The 13646-nt window shown below is 39.9% G+C and overlaps 1 protein-coding gene across 2 annotated transcripts in view; it reads right to left on the bottom strand.

Annotated features, from left to right (window-relative positions):
* Positions 1–13646, bottom strand: part of Pcca (propionyl-CoA carboxylase subunit alpha) — a 356906-nt gene that overhangs the window by 153353 nt on the left and 189907 nt on the right. For both annotated transcript variants that reach the window (XM_026399302.2, XM_026399298.2), the window contains exon 16: positions 12656–12731. In XM_026399302.2, coding sequence (XP_026255087.1) covers positions 12656–12731 — 76 coding nt within the window. The remainder of the gene's footprint in view (positions 1–12655; positions 12732–13646) is intronic.

Below are 13646 nucleotides of genomic sequence, written 5' to 3' on the forward strand. Positions count from 1 at the left end.
TATGACACAGAAGGGTTTATGAAGAAGAGCCTGGGTCATCTTGATTACAGGGCCTTAAAAGTAGCTCACAAAGTCTAAAACCCTCAGTCCATGGCCAAGTCAGCCCGCATCGGTTCCTGGGTCTTAACAGTGTTGATCTTCTGTCAGCATTTATTCCTCACCTATCGTTCACCTGGCAATCAGATCCCACAGGAAGGAAGCTGAGAGCACACCTGATTTGGAAACTTTCATTAACCAGTTATGGAATGAGAAAACCACAAAGAAACACGAGGTACCTCAAAGTAAGAAAACTGTGGTCCAGGGAGGCTGAATAATGTAAAGTTTAACAATTACAAACTACAATGGCAATAAATAGTAGCACTAGTTTTCTCCAAGGAGAAGAAATATGGGTAGGGGAATGAGGTAGGAAGGGCAGCTTCCTTTTCACTGCATTGTTGGCACCATCTGAATTTTGCATCATGAATGCAACAGATTTTTAAAAATTATAATAACAGTATGTGTAGAAGTTTTTGAAAATATAGAAGCATGTTAAGATACACTGCTAGCTCCCCTAAAACCTTTTTCCTGTTCCCACAGAAATCAAGATTTACGTGAGCAAGACACCCAGACACAACCTGTATCTCCTCACCTAGCTGCGGCCAGGCTGAAACTAACTCCCAGACATGGGAACACGAGCTAAAGCGAGAGCTCCTTACCTGCTATACTTGCTTATAAAACAAAGCGTCTGCTAGACTTCTTCTCATTCCCTCTTCCTGTGAGATTCCTCATGTGGTGGGAACTCAGCTTTGTCAAGGGGAATGAAACACAGCCACAAGGTGGGGGGTGTCTTTGAAAGACCTCATGAAGCTGACCGCCCCACTAGCACGGACTGGAAGACCATATTACATGAAAGCTAATACATTTCTATCTTAATTTACACCAATGCATTTAGAAATCTTCATCACGGCAGATTACCCAGTGCCCTGATGCATGTACATGGGGGAGGAGACAGTATATTTTTCTACGACTTCCCATCTTTAGGCTTATCAATATCACCAGCTTACTGCAACCTTACAGGCATTTTTCTATGCATCTCTTTATATTAGATCATATGAGCAACTATATGAAAAATTCTGAGCATCTGTTCCTGCTCAGAAGATGTGATGTGTTCTTATTTTATAAAAGCCAATTCCCAAACTATCCAAACTACCCTAAAACATTTAGAGAAAGTTCTAGAACTCAAATATTAATGGTATTCCTTCAGCTATACAAATACGTCATCTTAGTTCTCCTCCACCTCTTCCTCTCTGTCCTTCTCCTCATCTTCCTTGCCCTCCTACCATGTAAGACACTACTACACACAGATGTTGGTCCTAATAAGTACCTTTTATAGCACACACCCAGGAGAAATGCACTGCTCTCCAGCCTTGCTCTGTGGGCAATGCCAGCTCACACACAATAGCTACTATTTCTAAGAACTTTCTCTCTCGTTAATGGGGAAAGGATACACAAAATTTATTACATGCCTGAGACATGGGAGTTATCAGACTCCTCTAAGAGCTTTCATAAATAAATGTTTTTATAACGAATGTATTAGAAGATATAGGAAATTTCTGATGACACAAACATATCTAAAGAATCATTGAAAAAATGTTACATTTCAGCATTTACATCAGTAAAAATGAAGCTCAGCTGAAGCAGTGTGCTTAGAAAGACAAACTAGGGAGGTGAGAATTCTTGAATGATGTCAGGCCATCAAAGGGCAATTGATCCATTGACCAAAACCAAAGTACTTCTGAAGAAGAAAAGGGATCTCACTTGGCGGAGCGGTCCCTTTGCACAGGAACCACAGTTGCAGAGTTCCAGAGGAGGAACACATTTGTGACTTAATACATTTTTCTGGCTGGGAAAGAAAACAAAAAGATACAGAAGGACACCTAGGGTGGTTGAGATCTGGATGTCATCAGGGAGAAACCTGGGTGCTTTAGGGATCTTTCACTGCTGTAAAAAGCAAATGGTCACCACCAGTTATTTCTGTGGGGAAAACCGAAAGAAAGACAGCCTTGCCCAAGAGTAGGAGAGAAGAGAGCCAGAGGGGCTAAAAGGCCAATGGGGCACTCAGGGTGTGGCAGGACCAGGCAAAGATGTCACTGTCTCTTCTAAGCAAAGAGGATGGCTGAGGCTGGAGGGACAGGACCTTGTTTATACAGCCCAGGACCACTTAGGCTGGGAGATGGAAAAGGGACTGCAAAGGGCAGGGATGAAGATGGGAAAATGGATTAGCTCTCAGCCACACAGTGAAGAACGGGCAGGCTGTGGTCCACAGCTAGGGTGTGGACGGCACCAATGAAGAAAAAGAGCAGGACCAGAGAGAGATACCGGAGGCAGGTAGGGCAGAGTGACTTTGCTGGGGTTGACAATGGGAAGATGAACCGAGCACAACACCCAACGTTTGTTCAGCAGTAGGACAGAAGATGCCATGTACAGAGAAGGGCTGAGCCGACAGGAGACGACTCGACTCATCATGGGCAAGACGGACTTGCAGTGCCTATGAGATGACCACTTGATGTCTGACAGCGAGCAGAGGAGCAGGTGGTCAGAGGCGCAGGCAGAAGGCAGGCTCCTCGAGGCACGCAGCCATCCACGTGACGCACTGCCCAGAAGAGCAGTGCAGAATGAAGCCAGCACTATGCAAACCTTTCATGTATCCCAATACCAGGAGTTTTAGAGGAAAATAGGGCCCCAAAGGAGGGACTGGGAAGGATGAAAGTTGAAAGACCAAGGATCAGGAGCAATTTAATTTCCAAAAAAAGACGGTTCTTAGGTACAAATGAACAATTCAGAGTATTTCAACTTACAAGCTTTTTTACAGAATGGAACTTATAAGCCAGGCATTTTAACTCTCAGGATTTTTGTTCTTCCCTCTCCCAATATAAAAATAATACTGCTGTCTTATGTATTTACTATGTCGTACTTAACTTCACTGGCTTTTCTTTTACAGCTTTGTGCAGGTAGAAATTTTCTAGCTCTGTATGTGGCCAATGCCAGAACAGTTGGAACCAGACCCTCCCTTCAGTAAAAGACAACACAACTTTCAGAAATAGTTAATAATTTGAACAAAGATTATTTTCTGATGACCAGTGATGAATATGTAACTAGCGACATCCAAAAAAGTTGAAATGTATGCAGTCATACAGGATAAATGATATGTTGTAATTTCATTCCACATTCAAATCTGAAAAAGAGGTGATTTTAGAAAATATGTCTCAAAGGAATTATAATAAAATAATAATTTACATTTTTTATGTCAAAGAATGGAGCCATTCAAGTACACAAATGAAGCTGGACTTTTTAAAAATCCTTCAACTTGAATAGTAAATACAACATGAAAAAATATGCTTTATCTCACTAAACAATGTTGTGAGAAGAAAATTAGAACACAAAAGCATCTTTTCTTTAATATTCTCTGAATAATAAATATTATAAATAAATAATATTCTATAAGGAAAATATGATATATTACTATGTAAAAATCAATCATTATCTGTTTTTCCCCTAATGATTATGGGGTAAAATAATGGCTAATGGCAGAAATATTCTCAACAGTACTGCACATTAATTAATTAATTAAAGTCAAAATGGGATTAGTCAGAAAATTATTTTATACCTTAATGTTCAAGACATCAGACAGAAAAGAGCAGTCACTGAACTATTACACAGTATTCTACATATTTGAAAGTTCCCATTTTGTACTTAGTTTACTTTCTTCCCATGTACCAGAAAAGACAGTGCCATTTGAACAGCTCTTTGTGCAAAAGTAAGTGGACAGTAGAGGTATTATTTGGGAGTTACTTTACAACCTCAATGATATTATTAATCACATACTCATAAAAATTATGACTGGGAGTTTTAGATTGGGAATTGAGGATGACCTCTGCCAAAGTTCACCAGGTCCCATCTGTATGGGAAATCATGACCAGCCATGGCAAGAGGCCCCAAGAGCAGCCTTCTCCTGACTGCCTGCTGGTTCCAAAACACTGGCCAGACATTAGCTGTGCACACTGCCAGGATCAAACAGAGGCCAAAGGCACTGCTCATTTCATGGGGACTCAGGAATTAACTTTAACCAAGTTACATTTTTGGTCTAAAGTTTCTCTATTTAAAAAAAAAAAAAAAAAAAAAAAAAAGCTCACAATCACTCAGAGAAAGAAATCACATTTGAATAATTAAGCAATTAGCAAAACAAGATAGTAAATTGTTCTTCCTCATCTGTTCTTCACAAAACAATTTTTCTAACTCACCAATCTTTTAGAATTATGCAGAAGAATAAAAATCAAAAGGTTATCTTTGCTTTTATTCCTGAACTGTGAGCTGAAAGGAGCAGGGGAAGCTCCTCCTCATGATGTTTTAAAACTCTTATTCTGGAATAAGCTTGGAATTTTAGAAAATTTGCAAAATAGTACAGGTTCTCCAGCTGAGAACATCTTAAACCACATTTATTTGCTGTATCATTAATGTTCTCTGCATGTATAGACCACACAATTTTCCCTTCTAAACAATTCAAAGTAAATTGTAGACAAGATGCCAGTTTAACACTAAATATGTCACTGCACATTTCCTAAAAGGAAAGTAAGTCTCTGAACCACACACAGTGATCAAGACCAGTGAAGTATAACATTGATAATGATATCACTGTCCAATCTATAGGCTTGATTCAAATTCCACCAAATGTCCCACTATGACCTTTACTATAAGAAAAGCATTTTTTGCTGTTCCAGAATCTAATCCAGGGCCACCTTCCCCGTATGCGTCTTTTGCTTGCTTTGATCTAGACATGCTGCTCCAGTTCCCTTTGTGTTTAGTGACCTTGACATTTTGAGGAGCAAAAGCCATTTGTTTTGTAGACTATCTTTCAGGTGGGTTTGTCTGATGTTTCCTCAGGATCACGTTCAGGTTATGCATTTTTGGCAAAAATATCACACGAATGGTGGTGCTCAGCACTGTAAAGAGAGGATGCTGATTCATCCATTACTGGTGAGGTGGATGGTGATTGCTTGCCTAGGCAGCCAGCACACAGCAAAGGAGTGTGACTTCCCTTTATGGTTAATAAGTCATCTTACAGAGGGATGTCAAGAAAATATGCAAATACCCATTTCTCATATTTTCATTATTAATTTTTGCATCCACTGATGATTCTGACTTAAACATCTGGTGTTTACCAGATGGTGATTTTTCTACATTTATTAATGAGCTAAAAACCTACAGGTAGAACTGTCTTTTCCCCAGATTATCCGCTCTCTCTCTGTTAGCATCAACTTAGGGCCTCATTCTATTCCATGGGTGACAGTCCCTTCCTGGCACTATTTAGCACTATTTATTTTCTCAGATTTGGCCAGTGGGAGCCCTTGCAAGCTGGCTCTCACGTCCTTTTGACAGATCATCATTTTTTGAGCACTTGTTTACTTTCTTCCACAAGATGTTTCCAGCTCACCTTATATTCTTGCTGAAATCAGCCACTGCATCAGAGAACCCTGGTTGCATTTAATTATTTAGTGGGTGGAGGCCAAGAGTATTGACAAACACTCTACAATACAGGCAGCCACCCACAGCTCCAAACTGTTAGTACTGCCAAAGGTAAGAAGCCCCAAGCTAGATAATGTGCATATGTACGTGCGCATGCACACACACACACACACACACACACACACACACACACTGTGTATCAGTCTATGTATCAGTCTATGTGAAAACCCAGGAGTTCACACGACCTCCAATTTCAACCCAACACCACAGAGGCCATTCCACCCCTATGCATTCCCACATCTGCTACTGCCTTCTCCAACAGAGAAAAATTTGGTTCTTATTATCCACAATACATGTGTTTATTTCCTCAATTCCAGAATATGTCCAAATTATTTTCAGTACTGCTAATGCATCAACTATGAAAAACACCTACTAACTAGAGTTTAATATTTGTTTATACATATTTTCTCCTCGGCCTGATGATATACAGAGTTAAAATTCTCTTTAAAGTGTTTGGGTTAGTTTTTTTTCTTTCCTTTCCCCTTCAGCATGATTGTATTATTCATGTGAAATATAGTCCACCCATTATGGTTTCTATTCTGTTTCGAGTTCTCCCTAAGAATGTTGATTCATTCAGAAATATTAACATGGATCTAGAAGTCAGAATCATAAAACTGTACAATCAAAACACCTCTCCCCTTCATCACATTTACCTTTTCTACCATCCCCAATCATTACCACCATACTCCTCTGGCCTTGGGTGTGTATGGCTATGTGTTTCCACAAATAAGCAGACATACATATATATCCCATTTCCTTTGACATCCACCAATATCTGTTTAATAAGAGAAATGCTGCCCTTTAGCCTAAAGGACTGACGACCTTGATATCAACTACAAGTGCCACCTTTCCTTGCAGCTAGATGTGGCCAGGGTACTAAATGCCAATAGGATGGGAACAAAAGTAAAACTAAAACTGCCCTTTCAAGGCCCTTCCTGAAGGCAAATGGGCAAGAATTCCCCACCGCCTTCCTGCTGGAACTTGACGATGGGCATAAAAGCATCCACTTGGGTCCCCAAAATGATACCACCTGCTTTCAGTGTAAGAGCCCCCCAGCAGCCCTTGACAACTCCTTTCTGTACTGCTGCAGGAGGAAGAAGTCAACTCTGTCTTTCCTCAGTCACCTTTCATTTTGATGTTTTTAATTCTCTGTGTTACAACTGCTTAGACCACAGCCTAACCACAAGGTCCTCGGGTGGGAGATGATGGCGCATCCAGGCAATGAAAATAACTGGGTCAGAGTAAATAAAAGTGTGAATGAGACTGCAGAGGTCATGCTGGGGTGCAGAAGCATGGGAGCCTAATGAAAATACACTGGGTTCTAATCGGTTTTGAGTTCTCCCTAAGAATGTTGATTCATTCAGAAATACTAACATGGATCTAGAAGTCAGAAGTGATTTTGGGTCTTATCCCAGGTCCTGGTACAGAGCTCATAAAACCTTTGAACTTTCCTGAATGATAGGGATGAGAAGAGTATCATTTATTATCATAATAAGCTATTTTTGACCATATCTGAGCTTATGCTGATGATGACAGCTTATGCTGGGAGCCAGATGAACCAACCATGTAATGAGAGATTTAGAACCTTTAGCCCGACCATCTACCCACCCAAACCTAGGGCTGGAGATGGACTTAATCACCAATGGCCAATAAGAACCATCGCCCTGTCTCTGAAGCTTCCATAAAAAGCCTACTCTATGGGGCAGGATCATGAGAGCTTCCAGGCTGAAGAACCCAGGAAGTGCTGGGAGTACGGCAGGCCCTGGGGAGCAGGGGAGTCCTGCGGTCCTCCTCCATCCTTTTCCTAGCACCTCTTCCACTTGGCTGTTCCCAAGGTGTACCCTCTATAGTAAACCAGTAATAGTAGACAAAGTGCCTCCCAGAGTTCTGCAGCCATGGCAGGTGGAGTGCCCCTATCTGAAATGTTTGGATCCAAAAGTGTTTCAGATTTTGGGGGTTCTTCGGATTTTGGAATACTTGCATAGACTTTACTTGTTGAACATTTCTAATCTAAAGGTCCGAAACCAAATGCTCCAAAATTCAAAACTTTCTTCTGAGGGTCATCCTCAATCCACATTGTAAACTATCAAAAATGAGGAAGGGGTTGTGAGCCAGTCAGTAGAATTACGGTGGCAACCTGGGCCTTTCAACTGGCACATGAAGTGGGCACTCTCATGGGCCTGAGTACTTAACCAACAGTGTCTGAACTGAACTGAGTTGATGGGCACACAGGTTCTCAAGTTCTCGGGTGGCTTACATCCTCCTCGGCAAGAAGAAGAACCCTCCAATGAGATGTTGGCCATCACTCTCTATACAAAGTCATCCTCTGATACTTCCAAACCCTCAATAACTGTACCATATTCAAAGTTACCAACTTAAAGAACACACTGTTCTAACTACAACCCCATCCTGTTGGCTCACTCCTGAGTGCCACCACTGGACCAGTGCTAATATCACCTGTCAAGAGTGGGGACAGTCTACATACAAGTCACCTGCCCCAGACTCTTCAAAAATGAAAAAATGTTCAATATCTCTAGTAATTAGAGAAATGCTAATCAAAACTACTCTAAGATTTCATCTCTCCAGTCAGAATGGCAGTGATCATGAATACAAGCAACAATAAGTGTTGGCAAGGATGTAGGGAGAAAGGCACACTCATACATTGCTGGTGGGACTGCAAATTGGTACAGTCGATATGGAAAGCAGTATGAAGATTCCTTAGAAAACTTGGAATGAAACCACCATTTGACGAAGCTATCCCACTCCTCGGTCTATACCTAAAGGACTAAAAGAGCATACTACAATGATGCAGCACAATTCACAATAGCCAAACTATAGAACCAACCTAGATGTCCTCCAATAGATGAATGGACAAAGAAAAAGAAACTGTGGGGTGTGTGTGTGTGTGTGTGTGTGTGTGTGTACACATCCACAATGGAATATTACTGAGCAGTAAAAGAGAATAAAATTATGGCACTTGCAGGTAAATGGATAGAGAATATCATGCTAAATGAAGTAAGCCAATCCCAAAAAACCAAAGGCCAAATGTTCTCTCTGATAAATAGAAGCTAATCCATAATGGACAAGAGGCATGGGATGAGTGGAGGAACTTTGGATTGGCCAAAAGGGAGGAAGGAAAGGGGAGTGGGTATTAGGATAGGAAAGATGGTAGAATGAGATGGACATCATTACCCTAGGTACATGTATGATTGTACAAATGATGCAATGCTACATCTTGTACAACCAGAGAAATGAAAAATTGTGTTCCATTTGTGTACAATGAGTCGAAGAGCATTCTGCTGTCATGTATAACTGATTAGAACAAATAAATTTAAAAACTTTCAAAAATGCTAGTGAAACACAAGAGGGCAAGAGAATAAGAATACACAATCAAAGGTATTGTGCAAAGTCTGGACCATGAATGGGCTTAAAAAGCAAATAAAACTCACAATTTGGGAGAAAAGTGTGGAGCCTGGGATCTGCATGGGACGGCAGTGATGGCGTCGGGTTGTTGTGAATCTTGTCTGCAGTGATAGTGGCTTTGCAGTTTGTGGGAACGTGCTCCTACCTTTAAGCTGCCCTGTGAAGCACTTAGGAGCCATGTCATGGAGCTCACAACCTTCTCTCACACAGAACAGAAAGAAAACAGGAAAGAAAGGAGGGAGGAAACGAGGGAGGGAGAGAGAGGATGAAGGAGGGAAAGGCAAAGAAGGGGGAAAAGAGGAAAAAAGCAAATGTCAGAGTCTAACGTCTGATGAGCCAGGGGAAGAGCGTGGTGTGGCACACGTTTATTCAACTTCTCTCTAGGTTGAAAAACACCTGAAATAAAACTCCTAGGGAAAGCACTGAAAGAATAACCCCCTTTTAACAAAAACTTTGAGCTTCATAAAATTCCATCTGATACATGCACATCCCTTTCTCTGTGTCCATCCAAACATAATGAAAAATATTTTAGGCTAACAAGGGAGTTTAATGTGAGAACGTATTAGACAAGGCTCTGCAAATTCCTCCCCCACTTTAACAGCACACATGGCCATGGCTTCAAGTCACCAGCACACAGTGCTTTCTGTCAGCCGGGCGTGCTCATTCAAGCAGCGTGCATCTAGTACACACCCAGTTGTGCAGCCATTTAGCCACGACAGTCAATGCTGTTATCACTATCCTTGTGAACATCATCTTACAGCTGGGACCATCAACTCCATGGGAAAGAGTCCCAAAAAGTTGAGTGGCTGAGTCAAAGGTTGGTACTTTTATTTTAAAATACCTTACCACATTATCTTCCCAAAAGACCACAGCAAGCAGTTATATTTCTCTGTTCATGTGTTTTTCATACCAGGGTTGTTAGAAGTGCCCTGAAATCAGGGACAGCACCACTCACTCACCCAACAAAGACTTATTCATCATCTACCATGTGCCAGGCACTACTCAGCGCCAGTAACACACAATTAAACACGGTAAGCACCACCGAGCCTGCGCTTTCCTAATGTTCTTACGGGATGATCCAACAGTGAGCCATTAATTGCACAACTAATAGTCTCTTTATGCTGACAGTAAATGCTTCAGAGAAGGGTTGGGACAGGTTGCCATGAGCGTTATGACCCCAGCACCCAGCACTGGGGATGATCATAGATGGGCTTTCTTATTATTTATCTATGGCTTGATAAATGTCACACCACTGATAACACTATGATTTGTGACATTTAAAAATGTGGTTTTGTAACTGTGGTGAGAGCGGGAGAAGAGATGGGACCAAAGCTGATGGAGAACATGAATCAGGAGAGTACCAAGCCCTTCACATGCCTAATCTCTCCTAAACCTCACCACTAAGGATGGGGCAGAGATTGTCACTCCATTTCAAAATGTGGAAAATGAGACTCACAGAGACAATAAGTCAAAAATAGTATGCACACTATTACTACATGCTGTGACATGACAACAGGATGTGGATCCCAGTCTCCCAGGTTCACTCCTCTATATCACGATGATTCAAGGCAAAAATTTCAGACTAAGCTTAGAAAAATCTATATGCGCAATAGAACACATTTCTACATGTGATCCATGTTAAGTTAGGAGACTAAGGGAAGCCACCTTGGTATTTAAGCCACTTAACTTAAACACCATCATATTGTGCTCTACCAGTTGAATGGACATGTGACAACAACATATTCTTACTCAAACTGTCTACTTCAAACTCAAGATTTTACCATTTGAGCTTGTTGCAGTAAAACTTAAATTAACCAAAATCTAATAATTCAACGACCACAGTAAAAAAATTCAAAGATCAAGGTCAGGGGACCCTCCACTCCCAGAAGACACAAAGACATAAAAGTCCTCCAGGAGTAAGTTTCCCATACAACTAATTTATGACCATGTATGTACAGTAGTTATAGCACACGCACACACACACGCACACACACTCACACACACAATGTTCCAAACGTGTCCTAATGTCCTCTTGGGGAAAAATTACTTCGGAAGGAATACAGACACATGGGCCTATAAAACCAATGCATAAAGAAAAAATATTTGCTGCTTAAAATAGAGGAACACAGCAAAGTTATAAATCAGTAAATAAAATCAAGGCTAAAAAAGGAAGTAGAAAATAAACTAGAAAGAATATGAAGAGGATTTTATCAATTTTTAGATACAAATTTTAGATCTGCAAATTTTCACACTTGAAAGCTTCCCGTTTTCCTTGTTTGACATGGATGAATCCCTAACACAGGAGACGAGATAAAATCACGATTACACGTTAACAAGAGTGAAGGGAAGAAGGCAGTGCTTACAGGGAGGAGAAAGAAGAATTTGTTCTGATCTAACAAAGGAAAAATCAGAAGAGAAAGGACGAGGGAAAGTGCGGACTGCATGAGTTAATTGTCATCAGATAAAAATGAGCTGGGAAAGTAGACTGCTGAAAAAAATGGGTCATGAAATTGCTGCTACTGGACAGTTGTACAAACTGTTCACTGCACAAAGTAACTCGGTCAAGGGGGCAAAGCAAAGATCGACGTGCTTGTTGCCAAGCTGGACTTCCCGTTGAACCCTGAGAACAGAGCATTTTTTCTATTCCGCACAAAGCCTGAGTCCACTTGCCAAGCCTCAGGACCCAAAAGCTGTGTCCACTTGAAAGAAGATTTTCTGAAATCTGCAAGAGTGCTTCATTTGGCCTTGAGGAAGTGTGGCATCATACATGACAGCTACTCTCTTCCCTGGACTCCCAAAGGAGCCTCCCAGGCCCACCAAGCCCCCAGCCACCAAAAAAGTATATAAACTTTTAAATAAAAAGACCCCCTCACTATTTGTTCAAAATTCAAAGCTAGCTTGGATCTCCCCCTTTCAATTTGGTGTTAAAATCCATTATTCTACAGCTGATAACAATTTATGTTAGGCTAAAATAATTTACTTACTACTAATAGAAAATTTCTAATAAAATTTAGAATATGACTTACTCCCCCAAAAGGGGATAAGTATAACTTAGACTTAATTCTTTAAATGCAAGCGCTGCTCCTATTTCTGTACCTCTGATAGCTCATAGGATCTCATCTTGTTAGGCACTACAGATACCAGCTCCGTACAGGGGGAACAAAGCTGCACTTCCTAGAAAACAGTCGACCCCTAGGCTGTACTCTAAAGCAAAGAGCTATTCTCCCTACCCCCAAATCTATCCAACGGTAACTCACTATGTTTCTATCTCCATACATTCTCAAGTTTCCTACTTCAAAAAACAAATAAAAAAAACTCCATAGACAATAATATAGCAAAATTGTTACCAAACTACACTGGCCAATGGTTCTTTATGCTATAGATTCTCGTTTTACATACAATAGTAACTGCAAAATGGAAAATGCTTATTTAGGAAAGGTTACTAATCATAAGTTTATTAAATAACTTAAGATGCACATATAACATATAGGACTGTTAACGAAAAGGAAGCGGGTCTAGTATGTCAGTTGAATTAATTCAAGCTTTTCTGATTTCTACTAAATACATAGTAAACAACTGCTTCATGAATTCGCTAATTAGTAAAACTTCAAGCTGTTTGCTAGAACTAGACACCATATGTAGTAACAGGGCCACAAAGTATTCTTTTTACCTCGAATAACATAATTATCCAGTGCGTCCTCCATCCTCTTCAGGGCTTCCGTTCTATCAGAGCCATAGGTGATTAACTAAAATCAGACAGGCAGAAACAACGTTTATAGTTACCTACGTGATAAATGATTCAATCCAGGAACAAGTGAAGTATTTCGTAAAGACTTCCCAAGATAGCTTTTGAAACTTCACAGTGGTTTAGTTTTTAATATAAAATGTGCCAGTTAAGATTTTTCAAGTAAACAAATATTACAATCTAGCTATTTCAAACTTACACATTTCATTATCATGGTAAAGAGCTATTTGAAAAAACAAAAATCACAAAAACAAGCCAAAAGTTGAAAAGGAGATACATCAAATGTGAAGACTGGGGACAGGATGTAAACATGTGGGACTGGGTAAGACTTTTTTATTTCCCTTTTTTTCCTGTTGTTTCCAACTTTGATACACTGAACAGGGAACATGTTGATAAGCCACCAAAAAAGTACATAAACTTTTAAATAAAAAGATGAAAGTTTTAAAAAGTCTATTTTAAGAATTGCTCAGTTTCATACTTAATAGAACACAGAAGCAAAGGGCACTGGTACTAGAGTAACATGAAGGCCTTCCTGCTCTATAGAATTCTGTGCCTGTTTAAATATACCTTATATAAATTAATAAATAAGAATTTAACTATTCATTAAGGATTTAATGACATTAGTTATCCTGTATACAACAATAACTTTGGTAAATTTTGTAAGGTCTTCAACATTAAACCAGCTTGAAAATTAATTCATAAGCCATTAACAGAAAAGTATACATCTAAAAATGGAATCTTAGCGATTTAAAACTCCGTTTATGATATTTTATGTATTTTTATTTTTAAATTAAATCAGGTTTCTCTAATAAAAAAAGAGCTAAGGTTCACTTTAACGATATTAGTGTAAAAGCAAAGTTAAAAATAAATAACTGGTTTGTTTACTACAATTACATTAAAAAGTACTCTTGGGGAA

The sequence above is a fragment of the Urocitellus parryii genome, chromosome 2, assembly GCF_045843805.1.
Source record: "Urocitellus parryii isolate mUroPar1 chromosome 2, mUroPar1.hap1, whole genome shotgun sequence".
NCBI classification, from domain to species: domain Eukaryota; kingdom Metazoa; phylum Chordata; class Mammalia; order Rodentia; family Sciuridae; genus Urocitellus; species Urocitellus parryii.